At 33.0% G+C, this 17,863-nt stretch overlaps 1 protein-coding gene across 1 annotated transcript; it reads right to left on the bottom strand.

Moving 5' to 3' along the window:
• Window positions 1-2,073: 2,073 nt before the first annotated feature.
• Window positions 2,074-11,154, bottom strand: LOC144849221 (protein phosphatase inhibitor 2-like). Its single transcript, XM_078706283.1, has 4 exons — window positions 11,003-11,154; window positions 4,571-4,762; window positions 3,989-4,092; window positions 2,074-3,303 (listed from the first exon to the last, which is right to left on the bottom strand). The coding sequence occupies exons 1-4, from the start codon at window positions 11,083-11,085 to the stop codon at window positions 3,149-3,151; spliced, it is 534 nt and encodes a 177-aa protein (XP_078562409.1). The 5' UTR covers window positions 11,086-11,154; the 3' UTR covers window positions 2,074-3,148.
• Window positions 11,155-17,863: the final 6,709 nt, after the last annotated feature.

The following is a 17,863-nucleotide window of genomic DNA, read 5'->3' as shown; positions in this document are numbered from 1 at the left end:
TCATATGTCAGGATTTTTTCTAAGGACAAAATTACAACTCCACTCCCAAAGACTTGTAATAAGACTTTCTTTATGTAGAGCATCTTGTGTATATGTTTGTCTTGTGAACCTGGGAGGGTCCCTAATTATCAGCAATTGCTGGATGGATCACCCTCAATAAATATGGTTAAAAAAAAAAAAAAAAAAAAAAAAAAAACTTGTGTGGTTGGAAAGCAAATTGCAAAGAAGAGGAGATAAAGGGGAAATAAGATGTTTACTAATAATCTTTTCAAAGCATTTTATAACAATAGGGGTAAGTGCTACCGGACGAAAGTCATTAGATTAGGGCGGGCTCTTTTAGGGACAGGGATAATTGTTGACGATTTCCAGCAGATAGGCACATGGTGTAGATCCAGGGATTCTTGAAACAATAGGGTAAAAGGGACCGCTAATTGTTCAGCACACATACGAAGTACCCGGGCGCTAACGTTATCAGGTCCGCCTGCTTTTCTTTTGTTCACTTTCCGGAATTGTTGGTAAACATCCTGTATATCTATAACAATGCGGTCTTCTATATTACAATCAATTAACTCATTAAAGGACTGATTCTCATTATCATTCTCAAATCGTGAATATAACTTATTTAAATCATTGGCAATTAGGATGTTCACAAAAACCGAAATTATTACTAGTTTTCTTATCCATACCAGTCATGTTGTACAAACATTTCCAAGCGTCACGTGGGTTATTAGATTTAAACGCATTTTCTAGCGTCATTTATTTATAATTTAATTTCGTCTTTTAGAATGCCTAACTTTACTAATTCCCCTTCTTTATGGGCTTTACATCTATCTCTTAGCAAACTCTTTAATTTCTTAGTAGCCCAAGGTTTATCATTACCAAACAATTTAATAGTCCTTGTCTTAACAAATTGTTCTTCACAAAATGTAATATATGCGTTGACAGTATCAACAGAAGCGTCCAAACTTTCAGAGTCAATAAGAGTGGACCAGTCTGTGTCTCAAAACATGCTCGAAGTCCATGAACAGCATCATCGTCCCATATCTTCACCGAATTAGTTTTTTACTAATAAACCTTTGCTTGTAAGATGGTAAAAGGTGGATAACATTATGATCAGAGTTGCCGATTCCAGGAGCAATGTAGCACTTATAAGAATTAGCTACAGAACTATAGCACTGGTCAAGAATGTTATCTCCTCTGGTTGGTTTGTTGACGCATTTTACGAAGTTATGAAGAGAATTCGACAGTTCTTTATCACAATGGTTAAAATCACCCATAATAAGTTTAGGCGAATCAGGAGATTTATCTGAAACTTCAAGTACCGTTTCGGTAACGATCTTAGCTGCTTTATTTAATTTGCGTCCGCAACTGGGGGAATATATGCCAGAATAACATAAAGTTCATTAAACTCCCTAGGCAAGTAAAACGGTCGAAAAGCTACGCACATAAGTTCGATGTTCACATCACATAAGGTCTTCTTTATGTTGACGTTACTGCACCAATGATTATTCACAAACATACTAATTCCTCCTCCTTTGCTTTTCCCAGTCGCTGTAGCATCTCGATCAAGTCGTAACAAATTAAAGCCATCAATACTTTACAGAGTTATCATTAATCGTTGAAGATAACCAAGTTTCCGTAAAACAAACTAGGCTTGATTCCTTGAAGTTGGTTAGAAATTTCTAATGTTACCCACATTATTTACATTTCCAACATTGTGACGTCATCAAAATTAAAACATTTGAAAGTAATACAAAAAAATATAAGACTCCTAACTTTTCATCGAAAACACTGGGTTTCCCAAAAAACAGAAAGATAATTAATGCAGCAACTATACAATGTCAGGCTAGGCCTAAAGCTAGCGGCGTACAATGTTATTATAGGATCACAAATATGCACGTGTCACTTGCATGTGATGGAGAACATGCCGTTTCTAAATATTGTTTTTAATTTTGATAATACAAGAGAATATATTCTGTGCCTTTGATAATTTTAATGTGTACATTAAAATGAAATGAAAGTGGGATGAGCCCATAAAAGACACACAAAAAAAGAAATGTTGGAAACTTGGGACAGAATGTTATTATTTTATTTTATGAAATAGAATGTAAAATTCAATTGCAATGAAGAGTTTGATAATAAAACCAAACTTGAAAAATCAAATTTGTCATATTTATTTTCTATTTTATTCACTGCAATGCTTGAGTAGCCAGATGTCTACACATCAATTAATAAATAATCATCATACACAAATAATCTAGAGCATGGCCTTCATGTTTACAGTAATACTAATAACCCTATACAGCATGCAAAATTCATTTCTTTCACACACTACATACTGTAATATGGATTGATAAAATAAAAATACTATTGTTGATATTAATCACATATCAAATGTTTCTCAGGATAAGGACACTACACGATTGTTCCACTTTTGGAAAAAGTAACAATTGATTCATTTTCCATACCCTTTTGCCTAAACTGAACTTGAATAAACCAAAATTTTAACTTTAAGATTATATTTTTACCAAAATTGAAATTTTATATATGTATATCTAATGCTATGACAATTTGATTGGATTCTGTTTGAATAGAGTACTGTACAATAATTATTCATGTCAAAGCATTCACAGTAAAACGTTGAGTCTCTTTCTCATCAACCTTTTTTAAAACTAACCTCCCAAACTAACACAGAGTCCTGAAATCAACTGCAAAGAGTACTCTGATGTAGTCCAGTTCTGCTTCCAAGTTTTCATAAGTGCAAGTCACTCTGTAGTTTAATTTAAATGCTGTTCACATAGACTTCAAAAGCTTCTAGTGTGAAGAATTTTACTTTGTAAAAATAACAGCCTTGGCCAAGATTAAGAAAATCTTTTGCACCAGTTAAAAGCCAAATTAACTGGTGTAATTCTTGGTTTACCAAATCGGTAAAATGGAAATTCATCTGGACACAGATTTATAGCAAGGCAGAGTAAGGTATATTTACTGCAAACATTTTGGGTTCTTAAAAGCTTCAATCACATTTCTGAAAACAATATTACAAAACCAAGCAAGCATAATGGGAGAACACAAATTGCACACCAACCACGTTCTTTCTCCATAAGTTGTTTGGCTTATCTTAACATCTGCTGTTGTTATGAAGGTGGTATCATTGTGTAATAACAACATTATCTGGTATTTCATTGTTACTCTTATTTTCTTCACCATCCACATCTTCTTTCTCCATAAGTTGTTTGGCTTTCCGTATGTAATATGCTTCATCATAGTGCTGCTTGCGTTTCATTTTGAACTGATTTTTTTTTTCTAAATCAATAAAAATAAAAAGCAATTTAACCATGACAAAAAAAATCAAAGCATTAAAATCCAGTAAAACGAGCAGTTGACGATAGTATAAACAACAGTGCAACATATGATAATAGTAGGCATTACCAGCACTCAAAAACACAGCTCAAAATAAATTGAATTAATTAAATTTATTATTTATCTAATGATAATTCTGTAGCAAAAGAGATTTGTCACAAAGGAAGGGAAAATGAATATGTCACAAACATTTTTGCTACAGTTAGAATCTAGGACACCATATAAAGGGGACATTTTTAACATGGCCAACCCCTATTCAACATTTTGAGGGTCGTAAGGGTTTCTTCTTTATAGGGTTGCACTTTAGTGAAAAATCTGTTTTGCAGTTAACTACAGTATAACAAATTTAAATTACAAGTGACTTTCTTGGCCTATTGTGCAAAATAAGTATAAAAGAGTCAAATTCACTTCATTTTAACTTTGAATAATTATGTTCGAATCACATTGAAATCTAACCATATTGATTGAAACCAACAGTAGTTATAAATAGATCAAAATCTACATTTGTTTGATATTATAATACTGCCGCCTGATCTTTGTGAAAATGAATACTGTACATATAAAACTAGGATCAGCTCAAAAGTATCAAAACGATTATATTCATTTCTGAGCATAAACTGATTTATACCTTGTTCCTCTTCTGTTAAAGATTCCTCTTCTTCTTCACTTGAAGTTTCTTCTCCAGGTTCCTTCTCCCACCATCTTTTCTTCACTGAACTGTCATTAAACAATCTGTATAAAAATAAAAACAAAAGTTGTTTTAGATTTTGTCAATCGCCATATTAAAATAATTCTATTTTTAACAGGATGTTTGGAGAAACTTTCTGAACTCCTTAATTGGAACAAACACACAGATTTTGGGATAACAATTTGGCTGAATCTACAATCTAAAGTTGAGTTTCTGCAGCGGAAGTTATCCGATGAAATTACTGTTTATATTATTAATGTACTTGGTTTAATCAATTAATCAAGACAAAATTGCCCTGTAATTATTAAATGTATTATAAACTGGCCAGCTCTGATAAAATATGAGCCTATAGAAAATTTAACTTCCTGTCAGCTCAACATACTGTACATCTATTAATTTGGAATGAACGTACATACTTTTTAATGCAAAAGACAGATTTAATTTATAAAATATCAAATCATATCAAAAACATATTACTTAGTAATGTTGGCATTTTAAAACAAAAATATTTCTCCGACCTACTTTTGACAAAGTAAATCTGATGATATACCACCCTGTTCATCTTCATTTTCACTCAAGGGTTCACCATCATCATCAGCTGCATTATACTTATTGTAAGGTGTGTCTGGTTCATCTATCTTCATATGTCCATAGTCTTTATCAGCAGGATGGTTTGTTGCTAATATGTTCATCTCATCCCATTTAATTCCATCTCTGTAAGTATTTTTAGGTGATAATTTAGAATATTGTTACTGTATACATCTTTCTTCTTAATTCTTTCTGTAGAGATTTTGTGTATTGATTATCTGAAAAACTTTAATCTCAATGGCTTTTAAATTGTCACCATACTTTTATCATAATGAAACTTAGCCATAACTAGAACTCAATTCGTCACTTATCGACGAATTATAGGTGATCATTGTGATAAAAGATAATTTTACTGACATTTAATTTTTTTTTTAAGTTAAATTATGAGCACAAAATGTTTATGAATATCATCCTATCACCTGATGCATAAGCTTATAGTGCTGCTGAGTTGTGTCTATTTATGTGTCACATAGAATACATACATTACATGATCTACGTTATTCAAGTTTTTTGGCGTGATTAGATCATTAAAATGAAAATTCTGGCATCTCATGAGAAAGATAATTAATTGAGCAAGCACATTCTGAAATTTGAGCAAAAATCAGGCTCAAATAATGGAGATGCGCTCTTGAATGTGATAACCTACAAAAAAAGATAAAAATAATGGCTTTCAGAATATTTCAAAAACATTGGGGGTCACCGTGCATTTTGGAGAGTTATTTTCATTTTAAAAATGCCTTGTTTTTTACAATTTTTATCACTTTTGTGCAATTAATGGGCGCATTTTGTCATTTTTAACCTGCTCGTATAGCATTATTTTAAGTCGGAATGGACTTAAATTCGGTAAATGTACTAAGGATGGTGAATAGAATGTGATTTGTACAAAAAATACATATTTTTATGCTTTTTAAGTATCATGCAATTTTTTAAAAAATGCAAATGGCCTAATAAATGCTCTCAATTGATCAAAACATAATTTTAAGCTTTTTAAATTGTTAATGCGCAATTTCACATGCATTGCATTTATTTGCTAATATTTTTACTCTTGACTTGAATTTTATGTACATAGTGAATTTGAATAATATGTGATAATGAGTAATGGAGATATGATTGATAATGTGATTTCACAAAATGGCATATAAATGACGTCACAGAGGAGTGATCACGCTGAAAAGCTTATTAGGATTAAGTTAAATTATTTGAAAAATATTGTGAAATTTTGGCAATCATTGACATTCAACTTTTTCTTTCACGCACGTCATACGTTAAAATATTGCGTACAGTGGTATTTTGTGTCTAAGTATATACAGTATACACTATATACTGTATACAATATTATACTGTATACATACGTACAGTGTAGCAATTACAATTTTTAGTCACATGCAACGCGACTCTACAGCTCACTATGTCGGTCGGTCGGTAAACACTAACTTGAGCACGCGACTGCAGCCATGTATATGGCCTTGTTAACATGATGACGTCATCAAAATGAATGATGAGTATCACTTTTCATTCTGAGGAGCTATAATATATTGAAATTTACTGTAATGATGAAATAAGTGACCCAAGTTATTCACGCTTATGAACATAAAAAAAATGAAAAATCATCCGAAAGATAATAGACAATAAATGCGCTCTATTCAATGTGATGAGCTATGAAGAAAGATACAAAAATCCTATATTTTATATTCGGGTGACCATACGATGACATCACAATGTCCGGTTAGCCATATTGATGCCGATATCTATAACTCATCATCTTCCAGAATATGTAATAAAAATAAATTTATTTTTTTAGAAACTATGACTATGTAAAAAAAGATATAATTTTGACGAATATTTTTACTTTTTCATAAAAAAACCCGCGCGAATTGTCTAATGGTGGTGGTGTTTGAATGCGAGGCCCCAAGCTAGAAAGGCCTATGCGGTATCACCAGATCCAAGCGATTCAGAAGGCCTCCGTGCCACGAGACAGCGGGAGGAAGAGATACTGCCGGTCTTCGCGCAAAGGTGCGTAACTAATAAAACGGCTATGTTGACTGTAACTATATGATTTTACGCTCTAGCGAACACAGGATATTAGTCATCCTCTAACCGGGTCCTCCTAAATACCAAGACCAACCGAAGAACTACCAATTTAAAGTGTTAATTTAACGAAATATGATATATATAGACTTCTAATAGCATTTTCAACAATAAAACCTCAATTTTAGAGCGATATAGACACCAAAAATGTTAAATATCAAACTGATTGATGATACAGAGATGCATAGATTGGTTTACCCTTTTTTAGTATAAATTCAAAAAATTCAAAATTCAAAACACTTTTATTGTCCAATTTCATACACAATACATACAATTGGAAATGTGTCGTTTGATACACTACATACATAACAATTATAAAATTATATAGAGTTTTACTGTACATCATTCACATAAAACTTGTTACAACAAAAATATAAAAGAGCACACATAACTTAAACTAAAACTAATGTATTGTGTTGAGGAAAGACTAGGCGTATTGCAGATTATTGCAAATTATTGAAGTAAATATCTTAAAAAATGATTAAGAGCTCAATTTAAGAACGTTATATTAAACAATTTTAAAGCCGTTGTAAATCTCATGTTGCGTAAAAAGTTAAATTAAAAATGACGGTCTATAAAGTGTATTCATTTCTTAATTTCTTTAAAATAACAACTAGTCTTAGTCAAATGACATCTTTATATTTATATTGAGGTTATTCTATGAGATAGTTTTACCAATTAAGCCATCTGAAATAACCTTTTTGTTAACAATCAAAACATTATGAAAATGAAATGTTGTCTGGAGAAAGTCTACAATGTCCAAAATGATTTAATATACTATCTTTATTAAGTAGAGGTCACATGCTTGGGACATGCTTTTGAATATCTTCTGGAACATTGGTCATTGATAGATCAATTCATGTGCTCCTGCATTGTATTGGTACTTTGCTAAGGTATTACATTTATTAATTTAAATACAATTCACTTGCTCGTGGAGGCCATACAGATTTTTGGTTCTGATGAAATGAGTAGCTTTCTTTGGAATTAAGCCTGTAAAGATAAATAAAAATGTCAAAATTCACTATAATATTAATAGTATAATTTGATTCAATATATATACTTTAAAGCTCAGGTACATGCATGTATTTGAATATAAAATCTGGTTAATTGTACATAAATCAAATATTTGTAACATAAATAAAGACAAAAAACATGAATTTCCCTTAAAATGGACAAATACAAAATTTTGCTATAAAAACCAGGAAGACTTTTTTTTCAGGTGACTCCCTAGAAGGTGAAAAAAGATGGAGCATATACGGTGGATAATTTTTGCTATAGCATGAAAATAAAACTCTGAAGTTGAATAAAAATTCAAGTTATATTGTATATATTTAGTCATCTAACATTTTTTTCCCACAACATTTATTTTTCAGTTTTTTAAAATGCCTCTCTATTTAAAATGCCTCTACATTTGTGTACAAAAGAATATACACTTACTACACTAAGCTACATACATATAATGCACTTACTAGTTGATACTTCAGCAAAATGAATCTATATCCCATAAAAGGTGTCTCATTTATATTCCATACTACTGTAAATGGAAAAAAGTTATTGGCGACAATAAATTAATAATTAATATTATTAATACATAAATAAAAACATACTATTTTAGTCTTTAAACATTTTTGTTTTGTTCTTTTAAACAAACAGGGAACAGGCCTACTACTACTACACTGAGCTAGCCGCTCACTGTATTATACTAGGCCTACTACAGTATTACTAAGTTAGCCCAAATACATGTTCTAAAATAGAGTAATTATATAATCCAATATTAATAATACTTAATATAGATGAGATGGTAATTTATTGTTTATTCAAATATTATTATTTATATTATTAAGTATTTTGTCGTAGGCCAAATGTAATTTTTTCCTGGCAAAATTGTCTTTACTATAAAAATACAAGTCATTTATTGATATCAATATTTAACCAATTTCAGTGCAGCACATAGCTTGCACAAAATATAATTTTGTTTATAAGGCCTAGGCCTAGTGAATGTGTTAACTTACCAATGTTTTAACGTTGTTGCGCCGCGCCAGGGGAAGTGTATTTCTATTCACTGCAACAATCAATTCAAGTGGGGTGAAATCTTGTAGTTTAGTCTTCATATTTTGGCAGATACCATCCACAATCTGGTACAAGTAACAACCTTATTAAATCTAACATCCGTTAATATTTCATGTGGTTCCTAAATACTGCTTTCATGGAGGAAACAATATTTCATTGGAACCCTCGGAAAAAACGTGTGTTCCGTAAACGACACCATGTTGTTATTGTGTATAGGCGCTATATCAAATCGTAAATATTTGTCGCACTAAAATTAGGATAAAACTATTTTAATCTATTTTTTGCTTATTATTAATTCATTTACATATCATTTAGATTATTTAAATATATATATATATATATATATATATATATATATATATAAGTAACTATTTTATTCAACTGAATAATTTTGAAAAATTACGAACGTTTGAATGTAATTTTTCTTTATACCACACATTTTTTGGGTCAAACTTTGTGTTATCACTTTTAAAATATTATTAAAATATGCCGTGGCTAAAGATATGGTACCATATCCTAACTTCCGTTTGCTAAAGGTACGGTAAAATTGCATTACGTCATAATCAGCCAATGGGGTGCTGGTACGTGTGTGACGTCATCGTATAAGGACTTTGGATTTTTTTTTCATATCGCGTCTGTAGAGAATGCCTATCAGCGGCGCCAGGCTGCATGGATGTGTGCGCTGATTCTGTGACTCAGCCCCGGGGCTAGACCTAGCAATGTTGAATCCAGAAGTTAATAACGGGCGACAACGTCGATGCTGTAGTAATACAGCAAGTTCATGTGGTTGATGGACATTACATAAAGCGTTTAAAACATGCACTCAAATATTATTTCATTATACAACATATAGTAGTAGTATTATAATCTGATATGTTGATAGCCAAATTAGAAGTAAAGGCATTATAATTCAATGTTGAAAATTGTGTTGCGTCTAGTTCATTCGTCCATAGTTACTATATATGAGGGTTTTATTTTTATTCCAAATGACTTATTTCGGCCTATATTTTTTATTAAACTTTGTTTACAAATGGTGACCATAAACAACAAGCAAATGCGGACAATAAAGGGGCCCTCAAACACTATGATTTACACAGTAGCCCCAGGGCTGAGTCACAGAAATCAGCGCACACATGCAGCTGGCCACAGCCTGGCACCGCTTTCCCTACACAAACAAACTCATATAATGAGGCTATAGGTTATAGTACGTAATAGGCCTCTTTTGAAACGGATTTCTGTATTCTAGAATTAAAATCAACATGTTTTGGATTTTCAATAATAACAGACGTATTATTGTTTTATTATTTATTATTATTTATTATAGTGATAAATGAAGCATAAAAAAAATGTTCAGCTGTTGATCAATGTTTTCGCGATAAAACAAATCCAAAGTCCTTAGGCTTATACGACGATGACGTCACACATGCACCAGCACCCCATTGGCCGATTATGACGTAATACAATTTTACCGTACCTTTTTTATGTGCCAGTCAAAAACACTTTTATTCGTATGTTTTACATTTATTATATTCATAAAGAAACACATTTTTACAAAGCACACGCATCTTCGAGACCTGTAAAATAAAAAATTAATATTCATTTTGACCAAAATATTCAGACGGTAAAATACCGTAATATAACTTTAAATCTACGGCAAAAACAAAATGTATTTAGCCCATTGCACAACTGATCTCTGGTTTAAATGACCATAGTTCTCTGTGGCGTTCCATAGACTTGGTAAAGTTATTTTTTTCACTGTAATACTGTACAGTTATTTCTGGCTATTTCAATTTGGCGCGCCATACCTGGCGGCCGAAATCATCATGCCATAATTATTTAGTCCTTTTTGGAGTTTCATGAATTTGGTCGTTCCATAACCGGCGGCCGAAATGATTGGTGGCCGAAATGCACTGTGACCATTAGAAGGACCCCTCTAACAGACGTGTTTCGTAAAGTCCCTATTAATAAGAGACAATCAGGACTAATGTATAAAGAAATGGGCCCGATCGTCTCTATTATGGGCCCAATCGTCCATGGCCATGTTTATACTCCCTCCCAATCGTCCATCATGGCCATGTTTATACTCCCTCCACACCGCCCCCACCCCCACCTAGCTATAAAATCACGAATATAAGTTGGCCTGGGCCTACGCCTAGCCTAGTAGTAGGCCTATTCTAGGCTAGGCCTAGACTAAGCCTACGTACGTACTCAGCTTTATTGTCTGGATTTTCAAAATGACCAGGAGGTTTTAAAATACTTTTTTTAGGTTGCTGATTCAACTTTTCAGCCATTTTAGATTTCAAAGTTGTATCTTTCCAACAACATTATGGCTAGCTAACTGTCTGCTGCTGTGTGGCCGGCTGGCTGGAGGAGTTGTGACGTTTCGAGGTATATTCAGAGTGTCATTTTCGACGATCGAGCATTCTCTACTTCTACGGAGCGCCATTTATGGCTTTATTTACTTCCGAAATAGAAATAGTACTACGGTAACTGGCCCAGTGGACCAAATTTAGCACCGGTGGGGTGGAGCACAGTGATATAAAATAGAAATAAGTCACTAATTTTAATATATTTTCGTATGTTCATACACTGTGCTCAAGTGGACCCAATTTGGAGCCAGTGGAGCACGGTGATATAAAATAGAAATAAGTCACTGAATTTTAATATCTTTTCGTATGTTAATACACTGTGCTCAAGTGGACCCAATTTGGAACCAGTGGAACACAGTGCTATAAAAAAGAAATAAGTCAATGAATTTTAATATCTTTTCGTATGTTAATACCGTGTGCTCATGTGGACCCAATTTGGATCCAGTGAAGCACAGTGATATAAAACAGAAACAAGTCACTGAATTGTAATATCATTTCGTATTTTAATACACTGTGCTCAAGTGGACCCAATTTGGAGCCAGTGGAGCACAGTGATATAAAATAGAAAAAAGTCACAGAATTTTTAATATCTTTTCGTATGTTAATACACTGTGCTCAAGTGGACCCAATTTGGATCCAGTGGAGCACAGTGATACAAAATAGAAAAAAGTCACAGAATTTTAATATCTTTTCGTATGTTAATACACTGTGCTCAAGTGGACCCAATTTGGATCCAGTGGAGCACAGTGATACTAAAATAGAAAAAATTAACTGAATTTTAATATCTTTTCGTATGTTAATACACTGTGCTCAAGTTGACCCAATTTGGCGCCAAGGGAGCACAGTGATATAAAATAGAAATAAGTCATTGAATGTTAATATATTTTCGTATGTTAATACACCGTGCTCACGTGGACCCAATTGGGCGCGCGCGCCTGTGAGCACAGTAATATAAAATAGAGAAAAGTCACTAAAGTTTAACATCTTTTCGTATGTTAATACACTGTGCTCAAGTGGACCCAATTTGGCACCAATGGGAGCACAAAAACATCGAGAAACAAGGCCATATACATGACTGCAGTTGCGTGCTCAAGTTAGTGTTTTCCGACAGACTGACCAACCGACCGACATAGTGAGCTGTAGAGTCGCGTTGCATGCGACTAAAAATACTTCTGGAATTAATATTTCAAACTTGGTATATATGTTCAAAATCGGTTACTCCATCCGTAATGCAAAAGAAAAAATAGTTTCAAGCCTAGCCACATCAGTGATTTTAATAACTTGCGTTTGCTTAAGATAATACTTATAAAAGAACATACAATTCCGACACATTCACTCTAATAATGATTTTGACAAAAAAACACGGTTAGGAATTTTTCCTGTAAATTGAGCAACTTAAATTTAAATATACCAAGAAATATATATTGAAAGCGAGGAGTATTTTTTTTTTACAAAAGAAATGTTCGTATGTTAATACACTGTGCTCCAGTGGATCCAATTTGGAGCACAGGGAAATTGTCACATGCAAAAACTTCTTGAAAAAATATTTATCGAATTCAAAAATATTTCAAACCACATCAGTGATTTTAATAACTTGCGTTTGTTTAAGATAATACTTATGAAAGAACATACAATTCCGACGGATGGAGTAACCGATATTGAACATATATACCAAGTTTGAAATATTTATGATGTGGTTAGAAGAAGAAGCCCACCCATGAGTACTAAAAATGAAGGAGCACATGGGCTTCTTTTCGAGGCTTTCAATTAAAAAAAAAATAAATAAAATAAACAATATCCGTAGAGGTTCGAACCCAATGCTGAGAGAACTCAAACCTGAGCATTACCCGTTACGCCACAAATCAGTACATGACTGAAGAGCTGATAATAGTCTATTTATATGAAATGAATGATGAATCAATGAAAAATAATGCCATGCAACTTTATTTCTTATTTTTAAAAAGGTCCACTTGTTTAGGCCTGACATTTACAACCCTCAAAATATCTCAGTTTCAAAAACAATATTTATTTTCAATTAAAAAAAATATATATATCCGTACTGAGAGCACTCAAACCTGAGCATTACCCGTTTTACGCCATAAAGTAGTACACGACCGAACAGTTGATAATAGTCTATTTATACGTGTGTTACGTAATTCATCATTACGTCATAAATATCATATTAACCTTCTTAAAACCAAAATGACCAGTTAGCTCAGGCGACTGAGCGTCGTGTTGACAACACGTATGTCGTGGGTTCGATTCCCACGCTGGTCGGTGGAATAGAGTTAAAGGTATGCGACCAACTGTGTTTGGGGTTCACAGAATTATACGTCCCCCTTTCCACCACACATCTTGAGAAGGCACTAGCAATGCATCTGGTGATGATGTGGTGGAAACGACCCCAAGGCTGTGGCAGGGCCTTAGTGCTGAGGCAGGGAGAGCACATTTTTTACTCTTTTTTTTGGCTTTCGCTACATGTATTTGATCTCGTAAATTATATGTTTAGCGCCCTCAATTTTAATGTAAAAAAGAAATTAATTATCTTCGTTACGTGTTTAGAAGAGAATGTATGTCTCACCGTAGTTTGGTATGCCGTTCGTTGTTATGCAAATGAGTTTGTGCAGGTGTAGTGGGAAAGATGGTATTGTTAGTAATTCGCGGTCAACACGCCACACTGTTGAATTTTGATTTTGTTAATCAATGTTGCTACATTGGTAGCGAAATGTCCGATTCATGCAAGATATTGTATTGTAATATGTTATGAATAAACGTTTATGGTAGTTGGTGTGCATGGCCGCACCGTCCCAGAATAAACATGTTTTAAACAGATAGTTTGTCTCCGATGATTTTTGTATGGGGTTAATGGAGAGTGAAATAAGATCAAATATAGAACATTTGCAAAGATGCCGATTTCCAGACCGATTTCGAAGCTTAGACTAATTCCGCCGCCGGGCTAGGCCTTAGGCATATACGAAGTCGACTTTTTAAAGTAGAAAACTCCACCTAAAATTTTGAAGTCGCATCTAGATAGTTGAATTTTTAACAAATATCATAAATATCACAGGTGATTATGTATAGTAATAAGTATAAGTGTAAGTGCAATTCTGGGCTCTATTTTCATTATTAACTCTGCCCCAAACATCGTGGGCTAGTAGGCCTACTGGAGACTTAATATTTAATTTCATATTTCAATGAATAGGTGCACTTTCCGGGGACAAGCTCTATATTGTCCTGGTGAGTCTTATATAGTTTGTTTCATATAATTTCAAATCATGTAAAGTGCCATTTTTCGGGCGGGAATCTATGCAGCTCTATCTTCCAAAATTGTCTTTGCTCAGCCCCAAGCATGGTGGGGTACTGAAGATTCTTATACATGTTGTTTGAAAAAATAATAGATGTCATTTTCGGGAACCTTGCAGCTCTATTTTAAACAGTTTGGTATGCCGTCGTGGTTGTTATGCAAATGAGTTTGTGCACGTGTATTATGGGGAAGATAACATGTTATAGTCATTCGCGGTCAACACGCCACACTGTTAAATGTTGATGCTGTTAATCTTTACATTAGAAGATTGTTCAAATCATGTAAATAAAACATTTTCCGGGCGGGAACCCAGCAGCTCTCGAAAAGAACTCAAGGTGGAAAAGAAGCCAACCCATGAGTACTAAAAATGAAGGAGCACATGGGCTTATTTTCGAGGCTTTATGGCAGTCTATTTAATGAAAAATAATGCCATGCAACTTTGTTTCTGATTTTAAAAAAGGTCCACTTGTTTAGGCCTGACATCAACAGAAGTTTGTAACCTTGGTGTACAACTTGATTGTAAAATGACCATGGAATCACATATCAACAAAATCTGCCGATCTGCTATTTTCCATTTATGTAACATCGCAAAGATCAGACGTTACTTGAACCAGTGTGCAACAGAGCAGATTGTACATGCTTTTGTTACCAGTCGGCTTGATATGGGAAATTCCCTGCTGTATGGTCTGCCAAAGAAGCAGTTGCGGACTCTCCAGAAGGTGCAAAATTGGGCAGCTCGCTTGGTGATGTGTGCCAAAAAGTATGATCACGTCACACCATTGTTCAAAGAGTTAAGAGCCATTGTCTGTAAAAATCAAAGATTTGGTGGCAGATGTAAAAAAATGGATTTCTCTCAAATTTTTACCATGAATAGACATTTCAATAAAAAGCATATCTACAACATTCATTTTAATTTTTAGCCTCCGTTGCCATGACAACGGTCAATTATCCAAATTTTGATGTTTTTGCCATTTTTCACAGATTTTCTATAGTGAAAAAGTACAAACTTGTATACTTATTTTAACCAAAAGTACTTACAGTATACAGTTTTTGTTTATAGCAGTGTAAACAACATGTATTGAGTTCCATTTAATGTAGAAAACAAAAATTTACAAAATGGAGTTTGGTTGATACCATTATTTTAAAAAGGGGTGTTTATAAAAAATATTTTTTTTATAAAAGTATACCTCATAAACGTACCTATAACTTCCAAAGTGGTGTTTTTATATCAATGAGGTTTTGTAATTTGATAGTCAATAGGTTTTTCAACAATAATCACGAAAAAAACACTGGGGTAAATTTCGTACATAGGTTTTGTGTTGCCAGGAAAATACGAAAAATACAAAAAAATACAAACAAAATATCAACAAACAAAACACATGAAACACAATTTAAATATGGCTAATCCAATAATAAAATGTATATGTGGCTTTTCATAATGCTACTAGAGTCATAGGAATAGTTTTAGATAAAATAGGAGAATGTGTTGCCAGGTTTATTTCAAGTAATTGCCAGAAAAACAGTATTTTGCATTGAAATATTTAGTTGATGGAAAATAATGTTAAACTTTGAAATAATTGCGTCAATGGTTTTTATAAATTTTTACATCTATTTTGTGTAACGAGATACAGAAAGACCTCCCAAAAAATCTGACCTTGTAAATAGGTCATTTGAGGTCAAAAGGGGTCAGAATGCAAAACAGGACTGGTCCCCACTTTACTACAACTATTAATGTTTGATCAACATTTACAAGATAGTTCATAAAAATTCTCAACAATTTTCATTTTTTACCTATAGTGTTACCATAGCAACCATTTCTATGTGTAACTAAGGAAAGTAATTTTTAAAAAAAACGTAAAAAATGGCGTTTTTATGAATACAAAAAATTGATTGCATTTGTAATTTTTCTCAATTTTACTTCTACTGCATTCTAATAATCTTAAAGTGATGACAAACTTGACCTTGTAAATTCATTCATTTTGAGGTCAACATTTTACCATAGTAACTGTTTCTATGCGAAAATAAGGGGTTTTTCGTAAATACAAAACATTTTTTCCACATAGTTTTACATTTCTACTTTTTGCCAAATTTACTTTAAATACTGAATCCTAATAATCTCAGAAAGAAAGTCTTGACAAATCTGAATAAAGGTACAAAATTGACCTTTAGTGTTATCTTAAACCTGTTTACGTAACTAAGGATAATTTTTTTTAAATAAAATATGGAGTTTTCATGAAAAAAAAAAATTATATTTTACATATTGAGGTCAAATGACATCAACATTTTACCTATAGTGTATTGTAGCAACTGTTTCTATACGTAACTAAGTACAATATTTTTAATATGGGGTTTCATGACTATAAACAATTGATTACATAGCTTTACTACTTTTTCCCAAATTTACTTATTTACTGAATCCCAGAAAATGTCTGACCTTGTGAAAGGGTCATTTGTTGGGTCAAATTATGTCGAAATGTATTATTTATGTTATCTTAGAACCTGTTCCTATGCGTAACTAAGGATAATTGTTTTTTTTAAATACAGTTGAACCTCCCGTAAGTGGCCACCCTCGGGACCTGAAAAAGTAGCCGCTTACGGGCGGTGACCCCATACGGGAGGTTCTGCCGATAAAGGGCCAAAATCACGTATTATGGCTATACACGATATTCTTAACGAAACGAGCCTCTCGATTTTCCAGCTAATTGTATTATTATTTATAATCAGGTGGTTTAGTATCTTTTAGCATTTTCAGACAAATTTTAAAAGCTTTTATCATATGAAAAATGGTCGGTCAAAATCTGTGTAGTTTTCTCATCTCTTCACAGTAATGTTTTTAAAACCGCTTTGAAATAAAGCTAATATATAAAGAAACATGGACCTCGAATTAGAGGTCCATGCAATAAGTATCTCATTTTTAGTATAAAAAGGTGCCCGCAGCTGCTTACGGGAGGTGGCCGCTTACGGTAGGTACCAAATGCACTAATTAGATAGGAAGAACAAACAGGCTTTTCAAAGTGCGTCCGTTAAGGGAGGTGGCCGCTTACGGGAGGTGCCCGCTGTAAATAATGGGGTTTTCATGAATAAAAATAATCACAGAAGAAAGTCCTTATGAATATGACCTTGTAAAACGGTAATTTGAAAATGCAAATAAGGCATGCCTGCTAATAATCTACAAATTTAAATTTGTATAAGATAAGTATGAAAAATCTAAAGAATATCTCAATTTTAGTTACCATAGTAACTGTTGCTATGCATAACTAAGGGAAATTAAATAATTATTAGATAATTATTAATTTAATAATTAATACTGAATCCAACCATCACAGTAAAAAAATATAGAATTTAAAACCAATATCTAATATAAAGTGTGATATTTTACATGCTGACCTTAAATGA

This window comes from Antedon bifida, chromosome 7 (genome assembly GCF_963402885.1).
Source record: "Antedon bifida chromosome 7, ecAntBifi1.1, whole genome shotgun sequence".
Taxonomy (NCBI): Eukaryota; Metazoa; Echinodermata; class Crinoidea; order Comatulida; family Antedonidae; genus Antedon; species Antedon bifida.
The sequence above is the reverse complement of the archived record's forward strand: the minus strand, read 5'-3'. Positions and strand labels throughout refer to the sequence as shown.